Source organism: Malaclemys terrapin, chromosome 9, assembly GCF_027887155.1.
Source record: "Malaclemys terrapin pileata isolate rMalTer1 chromosome 9, rMalTer1.hap1, whole genome shotgun sequence".
NCBI classification, from domain to species: Eukaryota; Metazoa; Chordata; order Testudines; family Emydidae; genus Malaclemys; species Malaclemys terrapin.
This window is the reverse complement of record NC_071513.1, coordinates 15,109,488-15,134,352: the sequence shown is the minus strand read 5'-3', so window position 1 is coordinate 15,134,352 and position 24,865 is coordinate 15,109,488. Positions and strand designations below refer to the sequence as shown.

At 39.4% G+C, this 24,865-nt stretch overlaps 1 protein-coding gene across 5 annotated transcripts in view; it reads left to right on the top strand.

The window, feature by feature from the left end:
- Positions 1 to 24,865, top strand: part of TENM1 (teneurin transmembrane protein 1) — a 502,103-nt gene that overhangs the window by 369,127 nt on the left and 108,111 nt on the right. For all 5 annotated transcript variants that reach the window (XM_054040281.1, XM_054040280.1, XM_054040278.1 and 2 more), the window contains 3 exons: positions 11,095 to 11,311; positions 17,824 to 17,943; positions 20,913 to 21,174. In XM_054040281.1, coding sequence (XP_053896256.1) covers positions 11,095 to 11,311; positions 17,824 to 17,943; positions 20,913 to 21,174 — 599 coding nt within the window. The remainder of the gene's footprint in view (positions 1 to 11,094; positions 11,312 to 17,823; positions 17,944 to 20,912; positions 21,175 to 24,865) is intronic.

Genomic DNA, 24,865 nt, shown 5'->3' with positions numbered 1-24,865 from the left:
ATTGACACATGTGGGATCCCCACTAGAAACAGACCCACTCAGCGATGTTTCCCCATTCACAGTTACACTTTGAGACCTATCAGCCAGCTTTTAATCCATTTAATGTGTTCATTTTGATTGTTTTCCATATGGATCCCTATGACCTTTTGGCACTGCCATCATAATGTCTGAATCCAATTCAGAATTGTCCTCCTGTTATTCCACTTTGCCCTCCATCATCCTTCCTTTTTCACTTTATTTCCCCTTTAAGAGTAGTGGTGCCTAGGGATCAACCCACCCCTGTCACATGACATGGCCCTTAAGATTTGGAAAGATCTGCTAGAGCGAACGACTGAGATATGGGTAAAGAAAAAATGGTCCTGGGATAAGAAGTGTTTGGCAGAAACTCCCATCACTGTTTCTTTAAAGGCCTGAGATCAGAAGTCTTGCAGAGTGGGCAGGGTAAGGTTCCCCTCTCACCCCTTTAATAGCTTTAGTAAGGGGACCATGTATATATTTCCTTCTCCCTCATAGCAGGACAGACAGCAGCAGGGGAAAGTCTGTCTGGAAAAACCTCCCAGCCTAAGGGTGGAAGGACTGATTGGGAAAAGGGCCTGCTGGAGTAGAAGCTGTCTGAGGCTCTACAGCTTGCCTAATGTACAACTCCAGCTCCAAGGAGGAGAGGTAGGGGACTTCGGTCTTAAGGAGAGGGACAGAGGAATTGTCCAAAATACAACCTACTGCCAGTAGGAGGACTGGGGCTTTCTGAACACGGGGGGGAAACTGACTAAGACTTTTACATGGACCGATATTCAGCATGAACTTGAGCTGCTAAATAAGTGAGTGGCCCTCTAGAGAGAAAATAAACCAGACTCCCAAAGGGGGTTGAACTAATCTGGTCTGGTTAATTGTGTGAAAGGACCAAGGGGATGCTGAGTGCAACACACCTGCAGGACTATGGTGGGGCCATAAGGGAATGTGTTGTCCATCCGTGACCCATAAACTCACTCTATTCTTCCAATCCATGTAGTCTAATCTGTATCCCTTCACACAGCATTCCACTGTCGGGGTCACTTCTTTCTCCCCTGCTCTCCAAACCACTGACTCACTCACACCCTCTCCCTTTAAATCTGTCCATAAAACCCTGTTTATCCTGCAATATATGTAAAGGATTTTCTGATACACTCTGTGAACTGGTTCTATATAAATTGCCTCGTATTGTGGTTTTTGCCTGCTTTATATTCTGCAGTAACAGTGAGTTATTGAGAGTTGGCAGCATTAACTCTAAATCTCCTTGAATTTGTCAGTTTAAGGCAGATACTTAACATCATTTCACTGTAAATTTTAAAATTATTTTTATGGTAGCATAACGTATGGGGACAGCTCCATTGAAATTAAAATTAGAGATAAGTGGGGAGAGAAATACTTAATTCACCTGGTTGCTACAGCTGGGCTAACTGCCTTTAGTTTCACTTCACAATCAGTTGTTGTTTTACAAAAATATTGAAGTTTTTTTCACATTAAAATCACTTCTTTTTCCATCTTAAATTCTTAGAGCCTGATTCTGCTCTCACTTACACAGGTATAAATCAGAAGAAATTCCATTGAAGTCAATTGTATTACACTGGTGTTAAATTGGTATGGGATCAGAAGCAGGGTTCCAGGCCTTGTATACATAAAACCACAGAAATTAGATCTGGAAAAGATCTGTTACATTATCCACTCCAACCCCTCAGCCACTGTAGGATTGTTCCTTAGAGCACACTTTCTAACTCTTGGTCTCGTCTAGTTGTATGTGTACCATATCATTAGGTTTCCACATGGGAAAGGTCCCATTAAGGCTGATTGTGTTTAAATTAAATATTTATGTCTTTATGCAGAGATCTTGGGAAGTGTTCTGAGCTCTGAGATCCTTAGGAGAAAAACACTACTGAAGCACAAAATGGTAGCAGTAGCATATTAGTAGTATTATATCAAACAAACAACAACATTAAGGATCAGGACCTGAACATTTAGTCTGAATTCTGGGTTGAGCCTCAGGTTTGATATAGCTGAAAGGTATTTTTGACTGAAAAAAAAATCAATTTTCTCCTTACAAAAATTAATACAAATACATTGTAGAATAAAAGCCAATTTTTAATTTTAATACAAGTATAAAAACACATTTCCTTAGTTCTAAGTGTGAAAAGAAGAACAGGAGTACTTGTGGCACCTTAGAGACTAACTAATTTATTAGAGCATAAGCTTTCGTGGACTACAGCCCACTTCTTCGGATATGCATCCGAAGAAGTGGGCTGTAGTCCACGAAAGCTTATGCTCTAATAAATTAGTTAGTCTCTAAGGTGCCACAAGTACTCCTGTTCTTCTTTTTGCGGATACAGACTAACACGGCTGTTACTCTGAAACTTCTAAGTGTGAGTATCTAATGACATGATCTATCTAGAACTGAAAAGTCTTGGCTCAAGTGTTTGATATGTAGTACTCACACAAAACCCTCCCACTTCTGGAGAGACAATATCATAAATTCTATGCAATATATACATTAATATGGGCCCTGATTTCACAAACACTTAGGCATGTAGGTCTGTGTCAGTGGAATTACTCGAGGAAGTAGAGTTAGACATGTGCATCTGTATTTGCTGGTTTGGAGCACAGTACTTATCACTTGTTCTTTTGGGGCCAAAATGCACCTTGTATACTCATCTAAAACTTCCACCCGATTGGATAATGAGTGTACCATAACCACCCTTGTCATTCCCCTCACCAGCTTTTTCCCCACTTGTGGTCTGCAAGGTATGTTCACCTACTTAATTATCTCTAAAAATACAGATTAAAAACTGACAGCATATAAAAGGTGCACAATCACGTGGTTTTCATTAGCTTTTGTGGAGTACATCTGTGGCATGTTGGCAGTCTTTATGTTGTAAGTTATACGACGCTGGGATCTCCAACAGATGTCTTCTTCAGTGTGGAATATTGCTTTCTGTGGGATTACAACAATATTTCCTGTTCTCATTTCCTCTCTCATCTTTCAGTGTCACGACTGACCTAATTTCAGTTTTATTTTACAAGATGATCGCTCAGCTGATCTGAATAGGTTGTTTCCTCTGTCTTGCCACTATTTTGAGAGTTATTTTGGAAGCATCTAGCTCTGTGAAATTGCTTGAAACTCTCTGCTGAATTCTGTTAATTAAGGCTCTGAATAAGGCCCAAGTAGCTAGAACATACTGCAGCAGCAGTACTGGAGACAAGGAGGTTTGTACACTCCTCCACATGCAGAACATCCATCCCTCCTGCCCAGCCACACTGCATGCTATTCTTTTTAGCATTAGGTTATTTTTTCCTCTTATATCTCATTACATGATTGTGCAGACTGTCATTTGCACTCATTTATTTGATGCTGAGCCCCTGTTTTAAGTTTATCTGGTTCTGTCTTTTCAGCTATTTGCTTTCTTTAAATGAATCCCTATACTTTGTTTTTGAAATAAAAATACTGTTTACTACAAGCATTGAGCGAAACACCTAAAGCTCTCTTCTGTCACTTTCAGCCAGTTATTGTATCTGATCCAAGTAAGAAAAATATATGACTCAGTTTAGCTTTTGGTTGGTGGCCAGTGCTGTAAAAATATTGACAAGTGTATCAGACCTATCTATTAGCATTTTAATAGCATATCAGTCATAGAGATATAGAGTCCTTATACAAGTAACATACTATTATTCTATAATGGAAATAGTTTTCATTGTTGCTGACACTTCCGAAAATCAGGCTTGATACATTTTCTATTCATTGTGTGTTCAAGGCCAAAGACCACTGAGTGCCTGAACAAATATATCTTAAAGTAAATGGTATCTCTCAAACAAAATACTATGAAGACTTCCTTCTACACATGGACTTTGGCTGGTTTTAAGTATTCTCCTGCAAAGCGCAGAATTTTCAGTTAATGACTTCCGGTAGCTGTTGTTTTATTGCTACCTGTTGTAGCTGAAACTTGAGGAACAGTTGAGAGTTTTGCATGCAGCACTGGAAACTCTAGCATTTTTGCTGCTTAGTTTCTTCTTCTGTTCACAGTGATTCCTAGCAATTGTAATTGAACTTAACTGAACTTTGTGGTGAAACAAACTAGCACAGGAGTTATATAGGGGCTATTTGAAATAAAAGAAGGCAAAATTAGTTTAAACACTACTCAGGCTATTTTAATCTGTTAAGGAAAAGACAAAAATATTGAGCAATCTGTGCAGCAATATGAAATGCTCAAATACCACAAGAAGCTCACATGGTTGAGCTTTATCTGGCTGTCCTGAATAGGAGGGATGAGGAGAGTGAGAGAATGAGGTCCACCTGGCCACCTGAAAAAAAATCATGGCCCTCCACACTGTCCATGGAGGGGTCCTGACCACATGATTAGGTGGCCCCCATCCCTGGCTCGCCCCTAATACTTTCCTTTGCATTTCTGTGGTACTGAAACTTCTAAGATACCTTTGGTTCTCTGAGTCCTCAGCCAATAGGTGACTATCTTTTATCACAGACCCATTTTGATGCTTCAAGTCCCTTTCATTCCTTGCTATGTTTATCCTATAGATTCTCTACCCCGTTTCTGTGCTTTGGACAGCGTTTTACCCCAACTGTTCTATTGGCCTTTGCTAGTGCCCCATGGTGCTGTGGCCATAGAACTTGTCACACGTCTGCCTGTCTGTCTATGTGTAAAATTAAATCTGAGATTCCAGAATACAATTCTTCAATGAGGGGATGATTCTATAGCAAGTTCCCTGGCCCCAAAACCATGTATTACATAGTGTAAACACATGCCATTGTGAAACTCTGAAGTTACACTCCATTTACATTCTCAAGGTTAAGCAATTCAATGATGTCTCCCTGAGTCTACAGAGAGCCAGAAACAATATTTCTGAGAGGTGTGAACTGCTCCTTCATCTCAGTTAAATACAAAACTTACAGATGACAATTTAAACAATGACATCGTTAGCTATTTCACTGCTGACCATTTTAGCAGAAACATCTACCAAATGTGCCCCTTATCCTAAAATACCCAACTCAACACCTCCTCAGGTGGGGAGTTTCATATCAAAATAAGTAACATGGGGAGGTACTATACTGATTGAATTAGTCACTTTCATAGTTAGTTAATAAAAACTGTGAATATTTCCAGTCCACTTCACTAGAGTGCCGGAGAATCCACCCTGCTGTGTCACATATAGCACCTTGTTATTTGCTCCCCCATTCAGCTGTTCCATACTCTGTTCCCGTGACCTACTCAGTTATGCTCTTGGTATTTTACTAGTTATATTTATAGACTGGAGGAGATGGATCAAATTTACAAGAATATTAGTTTGTGACACTCCCATAGCTGCCAAGATGAAATGTAAGAACTCAAGGATAGATGTGAATACTAGAAGAGTCAGAATTTGATAAGTGGTTGGGCCTATAGCTGCTCATGTTCGAACCTATACATTTCACTCAGTTTATATTCTTCTTCTTAACTTTTGTGGTTAGTAAATAATATGAACCTACAGTTAACAAAATGCCTCTTTGTTTTCCAAATGGCATTTTATTTTCTGGAGGATGTATGTTTCTCAGTACACATAAAACCCAAGTGTGATAAATATGACATACATTTACTACACAGTGCTTGCCTCAAATATAGTTCTAATGTGATACTCTTTTATAAAAAAAAAAGTAAAAGAAATAGGCACTATGTTAATAGAAGTATTTAAATTAGCTTACTGTGCATTTATGTCTGGATCATAGTCATGAGTTATATAAGGAGTTCCCCTGAAGGGCCTGTGTAAGGTCCAACCAGAATTACAGACCCTATACACCCCTGATAACAAGATGCTCCTGCCAGAAACACCTTGCCAGAAAGTGAGTAGTGAAATAATCATGCTCACTCTTAATGTGTCAGGCCAGCAGAGGTAGCCAGCCATGCTTGAAGGGAGCATGCTTAATTCACTATAGGTATGTCTACACAGCAATTACAAACCCGTGGCTGGCCTGTGCCAGCTGACTCAGGCTAAAAGGGCTCAAGCTAATGAACTGTTTAATTGTAGTTGTAGACATTTGGGTCAGGGTGAAGCCTGGGTTCTAGGACTCTGCAAGGTGGGAAGGTTCCAAGTCTCAGGCTGCAGCCCAAGCCCAAACTTCTGCATCTCAGTTAAACCACTTCTAACCCTGAGCCCCGAGAGCCCGAGTCAGCTGGCATGGGGCAACTGTGAGTTTTTAATTGATGTGTAGACATACCCTAAGTGTGTCATAGTTTGCATGCTCCCCCCCAATCACTTACTGAGCCTTTAATGACCACTGTAGAAGCACATCTATAGCAAGACACAGATGCCCTGAAAAGGAGTTAATTTTCATCTTGGCTAGCAAATCCTGGTGATGCCTCATAAAGAAAATGGTAACACTCATTCAATAATATTAAACGACTAATGTGAACTTAGTGTGAGATTTTGGTGCAAAGATGTAAACGGATAATAAATATTTATTCTGTTGCTTTTAGAAATGTGCTTGAAAGGTTCACTTCACCATCAAGGCAATGCAAAAATTTTGTCCCAAATTATCTTAGTTACAGTGCAGCAGTCTGGCTGAGAGCATAATATGGCCTCTTGTGTTTGCATGCTGCGCCTTTTCATTAAGGTAATTTAAAGTTGAGAGTGCTACAGATGTTCCTTGTCCGACAACACCCTCCCTATGCTTGGCAGACCAGTATGCTGAAACCCAGGTCAGCTTCTTATTAACAGCTTGAATTTCAGTAACACGCGATCAAGTTGCTCTTTGTGAACTCTATTTTAGGAAAACAACAAAGAGTCCAGTGACACCTTAAAGACTAACAGATTTATTTGGGCATGTTCAGAAGTCACATAACTAGGAGTAATGTGAGAAGTACTTTGGGAACTTTTACATTTTAAGTAAAGCAGATAATCAGTTGTTACCTTTCCCACATGAAACTAAAGGCATTTGAAAGTTATATAAGTATGATGCTAGCCAACCTGTGATTGTTCCTTTCAGGTTTAGATTACACAAACTTTAATCACTCCTATTGTAGTGAACTGATTGTACTATATTGCCAATTATGCCCCTCTGCTTCTTATATAAGACAACAGTAGAACTGCTAATATCAAATCCAAGTAGTTTACACTTCAGTGCTACATTTTAGCCTAGCCGTATGCTGTTTTATCCAGTGAGATAATTGACGGTTGAGTCTTCAGTATACTGGATCACCCACTGTATGAATTACAGTTTATGTTGTGTGTAGCTGTTGATATTCCTATGTTTTGTCTCTTGAAATTTAATAGAAACCTTAACACACACAGGGTCTGTTGTGTCATTTTTTACACTGCCTACTTACCAAACTGAAGACTGATTGTTGAGAACTCAAAATAATTTTGAGGTATTTTCAGAGTCTGGAGTTTATAAATCAGATTTCTGCGGGTTTCTTCTTATATTTAAAATCCCATTGTTATTGGAATTTGGGAGTTGGCATATTGAAACTGATATCCTTAGTGTATTTATGAATGGGAATTGTGTTACCAAAGCTTCATGTTGTGTAACTTGAGATACTGCATCTCTCGTTCTCCTCTATAAAAGTGGAGTGACCATTAAAACCATTTAAAAATCATGTTGTCCAATCTATATATCAGCTTCCAGTCATCCAGCTTTCAGCCAGCCTGTTCAGGATTTTTTACAGATTTCTTTTAGTGCCTATAAATGTTCAATTAGAAAAATAAATTGCAATCTGATGAAGAAAAGATTTTAGGAAAGTTTACTGAAAGGAGAAATATGTAAATTTTAAGAGAACCTGGAAATATAGGACCAAATCTTGAGAGACTGCCCGGCAGTCCTCAGGGGACATAATGGGGAGTGTGGAAGACATGATGTATGGAAGTGGGAGTCAAACACAATAAGAATCCACAAGTCCCAAAACCCGTGTAGGGGGTTATGTCAGGCTGTGTTTGATTCCCGCAAACATACAGAAATAGTCTGAGTCAGCTGGACCTGAGTCAGCTATGTGGGTTTGAAGGCTCCAATCACATGTTGTTTCTAAAGCTTCCTTCCATCATCACCCCTTGTCTTTCAGAGTCTTTTTCTCAAAGCACTGCCCATTTACTCTGCTTTGCTCCATCTGTGACTGAAAAGAAAATTCTTAAAAGCAGAATAAAATCTCACCTATCTAACCAAATGGTAAAAATGATCAGATGGGAAAATGGATTTTATTTATACAGAGTGAGAGAGAGAGAGAGAGAAGACATTAGTATTAATCTATCAGCTGCAAAACACACTGCTTTGCAGAGTAACAGTTGCAGCTCCTGGTTTACCAGTGCTTTCTCTGCCTGCATAGTTTTCTTGTTTGTCGTTTTATTTTCAGCTCTTCGGGGAAGTCATATTTCCTCCCTGTACAATACAGCTAAGTATCTTGTTGGTGCTTACAGTAACAATAATACTGACAGTGCTCTTTCAAATATGGTTTTGGAGTTTCCCCACTGTTAATAATGGGAGCCCCACACAGATATCCTCCCTTTCACAATCCTCACAAAAATACTTGAGAGGTAATAAAGAAGATGAGCGAATGAAACCAGGTGCAGACAAAACAAACATGAGAAATTGCACGAATATAGTTTGAGAGTGTGGAAAGTCCATACAAAATGGATCCTGCTAAAGATACAGTAATTCTGACAGGTGAACTGCAGAGGAAAGGTAAAAACTGAGTCTGCTTTGAGAACCAGGAAACCATTTCGCTTTAAGCTTGATTTCTTCTTGTGTGCAGTGGGTATTCAAGCCACTGTTGCAAGGCACATGAAATGCTGACCAAAATAACACAGAGTGGGGAGGGCAACTTGTTTTGGGAGTCAGATTCTTCTTTATTTACTCAGGCAAAACTCCTGTAGGAGCCAATGGGGATTTTGTAAGAAAAAGGATTTGCAGATTATTTAAACAGCAGTTTCTCTGTGGTAATTTGTTTTTAAAATAAGGCAGAGAAAAAATATTTTAAAACAAATTTTCAATCTCAAATCTTTCTGGGAATTTTCTCTGTTTTTTCTTACACAAATAGGAGAATCATGTCTCTTCAAATTTGGTGTCTCAAGGCTTGTCTACGGGGGAAATTAGCTGAATAATTATTGCAAAATAAGCTATTTTGGAATAGCTCCCTGGGTGGACACTCTTATTCTGGAATAATAGTGGGGGGGGGGGTTTCTGATTTAGCTTAATCCACTTCCAAAGCTTATTCTGCAATAGCTATTCTCATCAGTTTCCTCAAGAAGCCAAGTTCTTAGCTCCAAGACCCCCTACCCTGCTTTAGTTTACTTTTAAGGCACTCCACCATCATAAAGCTGCTGTACCCAACTGCCAAAGAATTCGCCCTGCCTAGAGGATCTTCAAGTGGTATAGATCCACCAGGGATTCCTTTGGCTTCTCCATTCCTTGAGGATGCAAACTGACTCCAAGAATGCAAAGATATCTTAAAGCTGCTTTTGAGTACCCATCCACTGAACTGAACTATGACCATCTCAGCACCTGAGGTCTTGTTGCTAACTATTGACAATCGCCCTTTGTTATTGGCCCAACAATAAGACTAATCAGTTTGTTTTTCCAGCTGCTCTAGAAGAGATTTTTAAAATATTTTTTGCTTAACCGAACAAATAATTACCTTGCCCAAGAGCAGGCAATGTTTGTGCAAGGAGTTTCAGATTCCAGATATGTCTATTTCATTATAGATTCTTCGGTTTTATAAACAGGGTCTGTGCTTCCCTTCCTCAGTGAATCATTATTTACTGAGTGTTTACAGTGCTCTGTATGCTGCATTGAACAAAGAGGAGGTACCTGCCCGGAAGGAGTTTATAATCTAAGGGGTCTCATTAAAGTCTATGCAAAAATCTGGCCTTGTTACAAATAGAAAAGAAAAGATGTCACTTTGGGAAGGTCAAGGATTTGATGCCTTGATCTTATTTCCTATGCATTAGCATACCTCTCAATTTAAGAGAGTTAGCAAATATGGACAATAAAATGAAGGAATTCAAGAAGATATTTGAAGATTTTTAGTGTATCTTATTATATTTGACTTCTCTGTGCAGTATTTACTACATTTATATTTATTGGGCTGGATTTTCAGCCTTCTTTTTTGGTATACCAGTAATTGTGTGTGCAATTTAGGTAATTTAGATGTCCAGGTAGCTGATTGGTGGGAGTAGCCAGGCACTTATATTTAAGTGATCTAAGCTGTGCTTGCAAATAATTATAGGTGCAAAACAATATACAAAAATAGAGACTCTTTTTAAGAAACTTAGCCCCATTTGTCCTACTTCACCTATCTGTAAGTTCCAAATGGTGGAATAGTTTGCATTTAGTTCACAAGTTTGCTTCACTTGAATATGATGGGAGTTGCAAACAAGCATCAAGTAGAGAAGATTTTAAACACTTTAGGGCAGGGACTGCATCTAGCTTTGTATTGGTACAGTGCCTAGTATAAAAGGAGACACAGTCATGATCAAATCCTCATGAATTCACTTTAGTGTAGCTATTAAGTATAAGAATAATAAAACATCTGAAAACATTAACACTAATAAAATGTATAGGGTTTAAAAGCTGAAGAACTTTTACCAGAGCCCTTTTTACTACTATAATAAAGATGGATATTAAAATTGGATAACGTTTCAGATTGTACAGGTCATTTCATACACTTTAGCAAGCACATATTCTTCACAGGTATTAACAGACTATTCATTATAACAATATTGAGCTACTAGAAATTTAAACTATATATTTGTGAATCATATACCCACTGGACTGACAAATATTGATTTTTCTTCTCCTATCTGTATTGTGGTGACGATAAGTCACACTCTTTCTTGTCACTTAGTTTATGGGTTCTATTCCCTCATGGAGATTTTGTGAGCTACCATTCAGTATTAATAACTGGAGAGAAATGCCCATCCCCACTTAAGCATATGCTTGAGTGCTTTGCTGAATCTGGGCCTATACAGCCTTAAAATCAGCATTCCTTCCAGTTGATTAGATATTGTTCTCCCATGCTTTCTAGTAGCAAACCCTTTGGTTTCTTCTAAACATCATTCTATTTCCTGAAGTTTTGTTTTATCCATTTTCAGATGGTTTGACAGACTGTGTAGACCCTGATTGTTGTCAGCAAAGCAATTGCTACGCAAGCCCTCTCTGCCAAGGGTCACCTGATCCCCTTGACCTCATTCAGCACAGCCAGCCTCCTTTCTCTCAGCATCCTCCAAGGCTCTTTTATGATAGAATCAAGTTCCTTATTGGCAAGGAGAGCACTCATGTAATCCCTGGAGATGTCTTATTTGACAGCAGGTAAGTTTCATTTTTAATTAAAGTGGTCTGGATAGAGAAAACTGTATTGATAAATTATTTTAATAGAAAAAACATTGATATCAAGATTTTTTTGGAAATCTTTATTGACTTTTTCACATTAATGATAATCTGAAAATAGTGGAAATGACAACAAATTCTTTGTTTGAGATTCCGGCAGTTTAAGACTTGCTTTCCGACATTACTAGCCGAGACCCCTAGAGTTACTCTATCTAGCGTATAAGACTATTTACTGTAGTACCTTTTTTATAAGGGTGTAACTATCCTGGGAGGTAAACTGCTCTGCTGTGTGTTTCCATGAGAAACGATTTAGGGTGCAGTTCTTGCCGGAATATTGGAGATATACTGGCGAGCAGTGTTGAAGTCATATGAGCTCTCTTGAGTCAGTTTCATGCCCCAGTGGAGCTGTGACATAACACAGTGAACATGTTTTCTTTATTTATGTGCTGAATGCCCCTTAGTCTAATTAGCAGCCACAGTCAGAAAATAGTAGTAGTAGAACATGCAGTTTGCCATTTTGCGCTGCAGGTTACCCTTTAATTGAAATATAACTGGTGTGTGATCTCAGAAATCAGAGTCATTTCTGTGTACTTGTGGGGTTATGCTGTTCTTTAAAGGAGAGGAAAGTGTGAATCAGGAAGGGCAGACACTTGCTCAAAGGACACAATTACCTATACTTTCCTCTTGAAAAAAGTCAGTAAATTTGAAATATAAAGTCACATATGTTTTTTTTATACTGCAGTTCATCCTGGGAAGCAGTGATTTATATACTGACAAAAGCATCCACAAATCATCCCTATCATCTAACCACTACTCCTAGGCCTGCACATTAGATAATCCAAGTTGCATTAATAAACACACCAGTATTTTTTATTTTCACAAATGCAATAAATAGCACTTATGTTGTCGCCTAGATTTCATTCCTCTCTTCACTTCAAACACATCCACAGAGGGAACAAATTCAGTGTGTTCTCTTTGACTTATTAATTTTTTACTAATGTAAATATGTAAAGAATCTTTATTGATCTAACATACCTAAACATGTAATCGCTATTAATAACGTAACAGGATGTTATAAATATGTAGAACAATAGTACGTGAAACTGAACAAAACCAATAACTGGCAGCACCAAGCCTTAAAGTGTAAATCACTAATGGAACAATGCAGTTAGCTTATTATTTTATCTGAGTACATAAGATGCACCGAATACAACATCTTTGGCTGCATGTATATTTAATACAGCATATTGCTGTTTAAAAGAAAAATCATAAATAATAATAATAACTAGCTCTTACATGTTACTCTTTTATCACCAGGGCTCAAAACTTCCCTCAACAACATAAACCAGACACCTACCCATTTAATATCACCTGGAAGGCGAGCAGTCAAGTAGCCTATACAGCGTCCTGTGACATTGCAACTACTATCGGGAGGATTTCACATAATCCTTTCAATATGTTTTTATAGATAAAAGGAACTGATCTTTTGAGGCTATTGTTGATAGGATTTGACTTGGTCTTAAAAGCCTTTTTTGAGTATTTCAGTTTTTGCCTTACTGCCCAAAGTGCCTTTGGAGTATGGAGAATAAAGATGTTTGACATGTTTAGTTGGTCTGTCCTTGGAAGCTGATGGAATTCAAAAGGTTGCAGAGGTCTCTGAAGGACAGAATTGTTCCTCTGACAGGCCACTGTATCGCTTGGGTTGGCTTTTTTAAATCTTTTGTCCTCTACTATCACGATAATGGCCCCTCGCATCTTCTATCCCAGATTCATCCTCAAAAGTCACCATGGTTTATGATAATCTGCAATAGTTGAAGCAGAAGGGAAGCTAGCTAGAGCACTTATGGCAGAAGTGTTGAGATGAAGGTGATCAATTTGGCGTAAAGATTTTTTAAAATTCGTATGCCGTGAAGAGCTTCCACTGTAGCATCTGTAAAATCTCACCCAATATAGATGTGTTTTGGGTAGTGGATAACTTGGTCATGGCTGGCTCAGCTCAGAGGCTGATATAAGTTCCTACTGTTGTGAAGAAATTACTAGATATCAGAGGATAGTGTTGGGCAATAGTGCTCTCATGTGGGATTCTGCAGAGTTCTATCTTGCCACCATGCATATTTAGTATGCACATGACCAGTGTTCCCTCTAATTTTTCCCACACATGTGCGGAATGAATTTTATTATGTGCGCCAATATAGAAGTGGTGGGGGTGGGGCGGTGGCTGGGTTGGGGCCAGGAGAGGCACTCCTCCCCTGGCCGCAGTAGGTCTGAGGCTGCGCTGGGGCTGGAGGGGAGAGGCATCTTTCCTCGCTGCAGCCTGAGTGCCTGCGCAGTGCTTAATAAGCTGCTGTGTGGCCACATGGCCGCACAGCTTAGAGGGAACTTAGCACGACACCAGATCAATGTTTTCATCTCTTCTGACTCAGAGAGTGCAATTTGATGCCTTACCCAGCCACTGGTTGGGACTGGGGTATGGATGAGAGCTGACTCAGTCTCAATCCAGATAAAACAAAAGTGATGATGGCAGGCTGGGGAAAGCAACCAGAAAATATTGTCAATATTATATCTACCCTTCAGACTGAATTATATTATCATGTTTCAGAAAGAGTTAGGACATCTTTTTTTTTCCCCCCATTTGCATCCAACTGGGAGATTAGGATCTTTCCTTTGGGGTGTGGTTCTCACCACTGTTTCATGCCTTTATCATTTCAAGATTAGGCAGCTGCAGTGCTCTCAATTTGGGGTTAAGGGCTTGTCTGCACGGTGGGGTTATGTATTCTATGGGGTGTGATTTTTAAAGCGCACTAATGTGTTGTGCATTAATTACTTCATGCAGACCCTGCTGGTGTGCACTAAAGGTTTAGTAGTGCACTTAAAAGTAGTAGTTTCAAAGAGAAATATGTTAAAATGCATTGGCAGGGTCTACGTGCACCAGTTAATGCATAACACATTAGCATGCTTTAGAAATCTCCTTCCACTAACCCCCATACAGCACATCACCCCACAATAGAGACAACCTCTAAGTCAGAAATCCATTCAGAATCTGAAGCGTGTGTATAGTGTAGGAACCGGTAGAGCACCTTGCCGTATGTTACACCAAGGCTTTGAATTTTGTATTGGCTGCCTTTAAATTTGAACATGTAGCTGCTACATATAAAAAGGTGGGTCAAATTAATTCCTGGTCAATGGAATTGCATCTGCTTATACCAGAAATCGATTTGGCCTGTGATATTTAAAGAGTGTAGCATATAACAATATTTTGTCAACCTCTACCCACAGGAGTTTAAAAAATGCATACTGCTGGCAAGCTACTTGACTCATTGCAAATTGCATGGTCTTGAATTAATTACCCTCCAAAGGCTGCTTACAGTGACATTGTCAGCAGAAGGAAATTAATGTACCTTAGTAGCCCCTAGCTTAATTTCTGTGATTGAAGATTTTAATCAGAAATATAATACAATAAATTACATACTTTGGTAATGTGACAATTGTGAATTCACTCAAGTTTTCCTGACAGAGTTCCACATCTGAGGTTAATGTCACAGCCTGAGGTGCTCAGTGGATATTGGAAGTTTAACACGGAAAACAAAAGACAAAATAACAAATAAGGGAGTGTGGAGTTAGGCAAAATGATGATGGAATGGTAGAAATGTTTGTGAAAAATAGTCAAAGAATGTGGCTGGAATAATAAATACAGAAAGACCTAGAAATTTTAAATTACAGATGTCAAATAAACTGCTTGATGGCCAAATGAGATAATCAGTTAAAAGTGGACTGACCCATGAAGCGTTTACAAAGAAAGTCTACTTCTCGAAGATTACCTGCAACCCACGGAATCTGTGCCTCCTCTCAAAAAAAGCAACTACTCCCTCTGGAGTTGGAGATTGACCACAGACTGCCAGAGGCCTAGAAACATTTTAAATGTATTTGAAAAAAACAAAGGCTGCAGCTTATCTGAAACATTTTTCTCCCTCGGTGCATGATGCAAAACAATGGACAGATTCTCCAGCTCATCTCAAATAAGTTGCTGCACTTACCTTATAGTTAAAGTAACTTTGACACACTAGTTTAAAAGACTTAGTTCAAGATAATGTCATTTTTGCAAATAAACAGTGGTATTAGAAAGAAAAGCCTTACACAATTGGTTGTTATCTAACATAAGGAATAAAAAAAAGTAGCAGAGGTGTGTCTACAATAAAGTTAGACAGTGAGAATAGATGAAGAAGAAGCAGCACACTCGGAGAGAATGAGGGGGTAAGACTGCTCTGTTACTAATAGGGGAAGTAGTCAGAAGTAACCGGATCTCAGTCCAGGAGAAGGAGAGTGAATCAGGTGAATGGAAAGTGACATCACTTCAAGAAAGAGTTCCTGAAAGCTCTAATAAAGTAGAGGATAAGTGAGGCCCACTGCAAGTAGCAAGACCTCTGGGGATCCAAGAACAAGTATTCCCTGCAAGCTTTGTGAGATGACCAGGCATTTTGAAAGGGAAGAGAATCTGCCTGCTAAGTAGTTTTTCTCCAGAGATCTCAAGTGTCAGTCAAAAGTAGTGTAAATGAAAATGCTTTAATACAGCATTCTGTGCTAAATGCAGAAATTAAAATTGATTTTGGACAGTTGCTGTTGGTTGAAGATTTACTGTAGGTCTTGATAATCCAAGAGACAGCTGAAGACTGTTATAGTCAGAAATGGATGCTAGAAAGACAGTAAATAATGAGGACAAATGTAGCAGTATACTGAAAAGCTTAGAACATTTAAAGTCTAATAGATTACAAAGACAGTTCAATACAGATAAATGTAGAATAATGAGTTTTATGAGTCTTTATCACATACTGTAAATGTGTGTGGGTTATGAAATATGAGGAATAAAAAAAGTAAGAGCTGAAAGATAAGTATGAACATTATTTATGAATAATGAGGAGCAAAATGAATGAGCAGAGGAAAAGGAAGACAATATATGGAATAATGAAGACTTTGATGAGTTGTTATCACACAAATCTGTGTGCTCCATAAAATATCAGAGGAGTAGAGTCCAAAGACAAGTCTGCAGATTGAAAAACAGAATGAACAAACAAACCGAGGAATACTAGAATAATGCACAGAATAATGATGACTCTTATGAGACTTTCTCTCTCAAGTCAACATGCTTAGTAAATAAAAGGATTGGAAAGGGAAAAGACAAGTCTATAGATGCCATAAAATATGAGAAAACAATAGAAACTAGTGGTTGCTGTTCTAACAAAACAAAAATAATTGAGACTGGCATAGTCTGATTAAATACACAGAAGGTCCGATTGTGATCTTTTATACCAGTGTAACAATTGACTTTAATGGAGCTATTCATGACTTTTGCCAGTGTGTGATCACAATTATTATATAAAACAAAAGAAGGGTGAAGTAAAATTCGGTTATGTATATTGAAAGAAAAACAAATTAATGGCAGAACATCTCTCTCTAACTGTGGATATTGTCAACAACTTTCAAATCATTCTACACACTGACAGAGTGGAACCCATATTGGCTACTGTGGTGAGACACCCATGAAAGGGTTAATTTGTAAAGCCACAGTCTCTCAGATAACAGCTTTATGCCCTCAGGGTGTGGTCATCCCTGTGACCTCCTTCAGCGTGGGAGACTCGCATTCAAATCTCTTCTCCACATGAGACAGAAGGGGAGATTAAACCAGGGTCTATAGCACCCTCAAAGAGAACCCTAACTACTTTGCTTTTCTCAAAATGCCTGAAATCAAAACAAAAGATGTCAGATCAAAATGCAACATATTTAATTACAATCCAACTCAAAAAATTTTGATTAGCCAAAATAATCAAAAAATTCTGCTTTCGGTTCGACCCAAAACCTTTTTTTTTTTTCCCCAGCAAAAAATCCATTATTTGCCCAGCTCTACTCCACTCTATATCGGGAATCTAAACTGAAGTGTGGCGTTTACAAGAGTGTATGTTATCCTCCCCTCTGACCCTCGCTCCTACCCCAAAAAGTGATTCTGTGAAAATGGCTTTCTGGGATTCCATATCAGCTGTGTCTTTATATTAGTCCAGTTTACAGATAAAGGGATTTTTTTCCCAAAACTGCCTGTTCTGTACTGGAATCTGAGAGTCACGTTATATTCTTTCTTGTTACCAGCATCATTAGTAGTAAAGATGAGGGAAGGCCAATAGCAATAGCTGCATGCTATCAGCTAATCCTGTGCAACTCCATGCAATGGCTAGTCAAGTTGATGCTGAAAAGTTACATATTCTAATGATATACTAGGAATTCATGGGGAAGTATGTAAGTTTGTTCTGTACAGCAGTGCTATTTCAAATATCTGGATTGTCATGCTATAGTCTATCCACATTTCTATTATAAATCTATAGTCACAACTTCTTAGCTGTTCAGTCTTTAACTTGCACTGAAGTGTTGCACAGTGTATGAAGTCAACACTTTTTCATGTCCTCCACACCGGCTTTATTGCATGTTAAATTCTACTTTTCTTATTGCAGACGTGCCTGTGTAATTCGAGGCCAGGTGATAGCATTCGATGGAACAGCTTTGGTAGGAGTGAATGTCAGTTTTCTACACCGCAGTGATTACGGATACACCATCAGCCGACAGGATGGAAGGTGGGACATTTTCATCCCTGGCCTCTCATTAATTGAGATTGTTAGTCTAAGGACCACATGCCACCTTGCATCCCTGCACAAAATTTCCATTGACATCACTTTTTACTTTGTAGATGGAGGGCAGCACCTGGTCCTGCGTTCAGGCAGCACAAGTGATTAGAGTTCTCTGTGATAGGGAGCCCAGTTGAAGGAAAGGAAGCATGAAGATAGTGAAATTCCATGAACCTTAAATAATAACAAGAATATTGTGGCAACATTCAAACACATAAGAAAATAAAAATAGCCGCACGAGTGGACCAATGGTCCATCTAGCCCAATATCCTGTCTCTGATAGTGGCCAATGCTTGATGCTTCAGAGGGAATGAACAGAACAGGGCAATTTGAGTGATCTATCCCCATTCCTCCAGTCCCAACTTCTGGCAGTGAGAGCTTAGGTGAACCTGGAGCATGGGGTTCCATCCCTGACCATCTTGGCTGATAGCCATTGATAGACCTATTCTCCATAAACTTAGCTAATTCTTGTTTGAACCCAGTTCTACTTTTAGCCTTCACAGCATCCCAAAACAATAAATTCCACAGGTTGACTTCATTGCGTGAAAAAGTACTTCCTCGTGCTTGTTTTAAACCTTTTGCTTATTAATTTAATCGGATGATCCCTAATTCTTGTGTTGTATGAAGAGTTAAATAACACTTCTCTACTCACTTGCTCCATACAATTCACAATTTTATAGACCTCTAACATATCTCCCCTTAGTCATCTCTTTTCTAAGATGAACAGTCCCAGTCTTTTTAATCTGTCCTCATATGGAAACTATTCCATACTCCAATCATTTTTGTTGCCCTTCTCTGCATCTTTTCTGAGATGGGGCAACTAGTACTGTACATGGTATTCAAAGTGTGGGTAGACCATGGATTTATATACTGGCATTATGATATTTCAATCCTATTATTTATCCGTTTCCTAGTAGTTCCTAAAATTAGTTTTTTTGACTGTTGCTGCACACTGGGCAGAGGTTTTCAGCTAACTCTCCCCAGTGACTCCAAGGTATCTTTCTTGAGTGGTAACTGCTAATTTAGCCCCCATCATTTTGTATGTATAGTTAAGATTATTTTTCCAGTGTGCATTATTTTGCATTCATCAGCATTGAATTTCATCTGCCAGTTTGTCACCCACCCTCCAAAGTTAGTGAGATTTCTTTGTAACTCTGCAGTCAGCTTTGGACTTAACTATCTTGAGTAATTTTGTATCGTATGCAAATTTTACCACCTAACTGTTCACCCCCTTTTCTTGATCAGATCCAGAACACATGGGATCAGTATTACTGTTAGATTTCAAGACTTCTATATTTTGAAGCTATGCATATTGCCAAGCTCCTTGACATCTCTGACCTGGGGGTTTGCATAGTTGAAATTTCCACAGGATCCCCCTAGTTTCCCCTTCTTCACTCCTATCTTACAGTGAGGAGGTCAGAAAATGGCTTCTTCTGAAGCCTGTAAAGATCACTCCTTTAGCTGACTGATGGTAGTAGAGCAACACAAGTTTAAAATGGGGATCTTCCCCAAGGCTAGAGAATGGCAAAACAGCTACTCTGCAGCCATTATTACAACATTATGGCTCCAATAGTATCTGCTTGTCCCTGTGCCCCACTTGTGCAGGTTAAACTCTTCCTGTCTGCCTCATGTCTTCCACATGGTGTACAGAGAACCCCTGTAGAATGAGCTGAGTTCACTATTACACAAGAGATGTGTTTCCTGTATCCTGCCCTAAGGCTAAAGCCACTTCCATTGCATTTAGGGACTTACATTTGCAGGTGTGGAGCCATGATTTACCCCAGAATTTTTGGCTAATTCAGGAGTTTGGCCATTTGAAGACTTTATGGCCATTGACCACATTGTAAAACTTATCTTCTAAAAGGGTAATGAAGTAACCCTTTGCTGTTTCCAAGATTTGTATGTAGCATAGCTTATTTACAATAGTGAAGAGAGTAATTTTATTTACCTTATTTTCTTGATTTTAAAATTGCAGTTTTGTAAGTTACTAATTATCATTTCTTATTTACACTACCCGTGACAGTATTAAAATATGTTACCTATATTTTACTTTGAGAGTAATCTGTGTCATTTGGGATATGTGATGAAATATGCATAATTAAGTCTGACTTCTTATCACAGTTTGTTACCATCAAAGGCTTCCATAATATATGCATTCAATAATACAGTGAGTGAAATATCTATTTACATTACCTTATATTACCTGGCTGTAGATGTCAGAATCTTGGAAAACTGAGACACTATGTACCTTGCTTTCTGTCTCACACTATCTTAGGGTGCAAATCTGCACAGGGTTATTCACAGTTGCTCCTTGAGTATATCCTGTAGTAGCCTGCCATTGCACCACATCCAGGAGCTGATTCCGTTCTCACTGAAATTAATGGGAAGCTTTCCCAAAATGTCCACACATTGAACAGTAGGACTGTAATCCCATATGGTTCTTGAGCATACTCCAACTCTTCATCTTACTACTCACAGAACAGGAAAAATGGGCATATAGGAGAATGAGGCAATTGTGAGACCCCAAGTCAGCTACTTCACATGCTGGGCACACACACAATCTGAGTAGCAGTCATTTTGTGGTTTAGAAGTTTCTTCACATACAGGCCAGGAGTAATTGGTTCCACACAGTTGTTAACTGTGAGTGCTTTTAGTAGGTAAACACCAGTGGAAGGGTGGACAAATTGCAGTGAAGTATCTCCCCTTGCATGTGATGAATGCTTGGAGTAGGCATAGAGCGAAAGCACCACCTGGCCTCACAGTTGGAATTAGAAAGATAATATTGGAGTTGTTTCACATATCAAATTAATAGTTATAGTGGGGTTCCATGTGGGATTTTTGGTAGTCATTTGTTGCAAGCTGTGTTAATGTTGTAAAGGAAACAGTATAAGACAATGTGTTTTGTTTTGTCTCTTCAGTTTTGATCTTGTGGCTATTGGAGGTATCTCTGTCACCCTGGTCTTTGACAGATCTCCTTTCATTTCTGAGAAAAGGACACTTTGGTTGCCTTGGAATAGGTTTATTGTAGTAGAAAAAGTTGTCATGCAAAGAACAGAGTTGGACCCACCATCTTGTGACATGACTAGCTTTATCAGCCCAAATCCAATTGTACTCCCTTCACCTCTGACAACATTTGGAGGATCCTGTCCAGAGAGGGGAACGGTCATTCCAGAGCTCCAGGTAAAAAAGATATTTTCAAATGAACAGAATGTGCTATTGTAGAAAAAAATGCTAGAAAACAGTAAGAATTTTTTTCTGATCCCTATTTATACCCTTTGTTAATGAAACCTACATTGTTATTTGATATTAAGTATACATTTCTAGCATAAAAACATGTATTTTATTACAATATGTAAATTATGTTGATTTTAATTACCATCCACCACATTTTCAAAAGGATCTGAACCTGGCTATTAAATATACACTCACAATTTTTCACATCCACGTATTGGTATGCAAAGATTTTAGTCCAAGCATTAGCTTATGCAAAAAATAAAATTTGGGTGCACAAATAACATAGTAAATTAGATTCCTGATCTGCCTGCATAAACCTGATTGCACATGCAAATCAAAGATTTTATGTATAAAACTGTTAGATATGAAATGTTTCAGGTCCAGTTTTAGTAGTGGAAGTAGTAATACTTAACATTTAACACATATGGTAATATTCCAGCCAGATTGAAGTCAATGAGAGTTTTGCCATTGATTTCAGTGGAGCCAGGATTTCAACCTAGTATTTAGAAAGCTTCATACAGGTTTGGAAAAAATCTAGATCCCACTGAAGTGAATGATCGTTTTATAAGTTTAATGGTACATGTTCAGACCCAGAAGTTCAGAGACACAGGATAGGGTTAGGTTTCAGAGTCGTAGCCGTGTTAGTCTGTATCAGGAAAACAACGAGGAGTCCTTGTGGCACCTTAGAGACTAACACATTTATTTGGGCATAAGCTTTTGTGGGCTAGAACCCACTTCATCAGATGCATGGATTGTCTTCCCCTCATTCCTGGAAGTCCTGAAAGTGCTGCTGTAAAAAGGACACTGGAATACACTGATTGCTTACTGCTGTGATGATGTTACCTTCCCAGGGCTGTACTTCTGGGAATGACATCAAAGCAAGGTTATTCAGTGCTTATAGATATTTTGGAGGTTATCTGTGGTTATAAATATTTTCCATCCAACTTTTTCTCTATTACAAAATTGCATTGCTCCCTAAAAAGGACCTCATTAATTTCTTTATTGTATAGAGAACACTTCTAGTTGAATTCTGTCACTTTCTACTATAAGTAACAATAAAACATCATACTATCTCAGCCTTCTAGTGGCAGTGCTGTGGCTGTATAGTTACATTCCTGTCTCCACTGAATAGAATGGGATAAATAATGGGCACAGATTAAAAAGAGCTGAGACAAGGTAGTAAAAGAACTATGTCACACCCTTCCACATAAGTATCTGAATTGCTAGATACAGTTGTCACATTTCAGGGTACAACCCAAACCAGTGAGAGGTTGTGTCATCACTTGTCCTGTAACAGTGAATGCCTTAAAATGCTCTACTGCTGCAGCTTCCTGTCGGGATGCTCCCAGCCAGCATACAAGCATGCTCTGAGTATCTGTATGATAAGGGGCCTTGGTTCAGCAACTCTGACTCTAACAGCTGGCTTGTTACATCATAGCCACACTCAGGTCTCCACCAGACTTAGTTACTACCAGCCAAGTGACCCCGACATCGCCGCAGTCCTGAATTTCCTCAAAACTGTCTGCCTTGAAATGTCCAGCCCTCTACTGGAACATTTAGGGAAGTAATACGGTCTTGCTCTTTAAAGAGACAAAAAAAACAGCAGTGTGTTGCTTTACCTGGAGTTAACAATCACTTCAATTCAAACACAGTACTGGGATGGTTTAGATTAAAAGCAAAACAAGTTTATTAACAAAAAGAGAGATCAATGTAAGGGATAAAGTCAGAAATAGTTACATGCAAATAAAAGTGAAAAACACTTTATAGTGACTAAAACTTAGCAAAACTACAATCTTGGTCCAAGGTAAGATTCTTTACACTCCTCCTACTAACAAAATGGCTGACCACTGTCTTGGTCAGGATCTCCCACAAAGTACAAACCTCTTGGTTTCTTTGTGATCTTAGGTGGAAGATCACTTGGGGTTCTTTGCCCCTCTCTTCTATAGTCCAGAGAACTCTTGAAATATATTCTTCTCAAAGTCCAGTGCCCCAGCTGTGAGGAAAGATGCCATTGAGTCTGATGGAGAAGGTTTCCTGCTGGTTTCTTCTTCACTGGTGCTTTCTACAATTCAAGTTAATCTATCCCTGCAGCCTCTGATATGCCAATGAATGGCCACTTGACCGTGATTGCCAGTTGTCTGTGATTGCATTCTCTGGATGGAGGCATCAGCCTTTCCTTTGTCTGGAAAAACCTGTTTACCCACTCTCCAGATTTGTCTAATTCAAATATATTTTAGTCCTATATTTCCTTTCAATTTCTATAGTCTTTTGGGTGTTTACCGTACATATACCACACAAGAATATTAATGATCGGTGTGTTGTTGGTTTTCCAATGATACCTTACACCAGTGTTTCCCGAACTTGGGATCCTGCTTGTTCAGGGAAAGCCCCTCGCGGGCTGGGCCGGTTTGTTTACCTGCCCCGTCTGCAGGTCCAGCTGATCGCGGCTCCCACTGGCCGCAGTTTGCTGCTCCAGGCCAATGGGAGCTGCGGGAAGCAGCGGCCAGTACATCCCTCGGCCCGCGCGGCTTCCAGCAGCCCCCATTGGCCTGGAGTGGCGAACCGCAGCCAGTGGGAGCCGCGATCTGCCGGTCCTGCGGACGGGGCAGGTAAACAAACCAGCCCAGCCCGCCAAGGGCTTTCCCTACACAAGCGGCGTCCCAAGTTTGGGAAACACTGCCTTACACAATGCCTATTAGATAGAGATTATGACAAAAGTGAATTGGGGTACACTGAACTGGTCAGACCAGCAGAAACTCAGTACCTGATACCAGTGAGCCCCTTGCACCCGGTCATTGAGATGCTCTTATGGTCACAACGGTATATTCACTGAGTAACTGCTCCTAATCCCCTGGTTTGGGATAGTCGAGAGTGAAATACTAAAATGTACTTTACATGAATATCTACTACTATTCTCCTGTTTCAGAGGAAGGAAAGTTTAGAACTTACTGATGTCAGATGCATGATAGAGGAGGCAGCTGGGATGTCAGCAGGAAGGACGGAATAATCAAGGGATCAGGAATTCCCTGCCAACAGCACATTTCATATGTTGAAATGACAAGTGCTGGCAGGCCTCCAATGGTACTGCAGTATTTCTGTGACAGTGTTATTATAGCTATAAGGTAATAGAAGGTGTTTGAAACTGAAATGATTTGTTATTAAGGAAACAAAAAGTGAGCTGGAAGAACCAGGAAAAGTAAACAAAGCACCATTTGTATTTTTCCAGATTGTGTTGGTTTAACATTGTGACAGACTGGCTCGTTAGTAATAATATGAGACATGCTAACCTCACAGCCTGCAGCATTTAAACTTACTAAACAGAATCCAATTGTGAGTGGACCTTGCATGAGTGTGTCAGGGAGCGTGCAAGGCGTTTCCCTCATTGCATGCCCTGCACCAGGGACTGCCACAACAGCATCTCCTCCATTCAAGGAAGCACAAGGGGTAATCCCTCCTAGTAGCCTCCAGCGCCCACATCTCTCAGAAGGCCAAAGCCATGACACCTTCCGCCTCCTACCAGCCTGTAGTCTTTGCTGTCCCTCTGCACACTAAGTAGCTCTGGAAAGGATTGTGTTGCTCAAGAAGGCATGGCTCCTTCCTTAGGTCCCTCTAAGATGGGGCAGCCAACCCAGGGTAG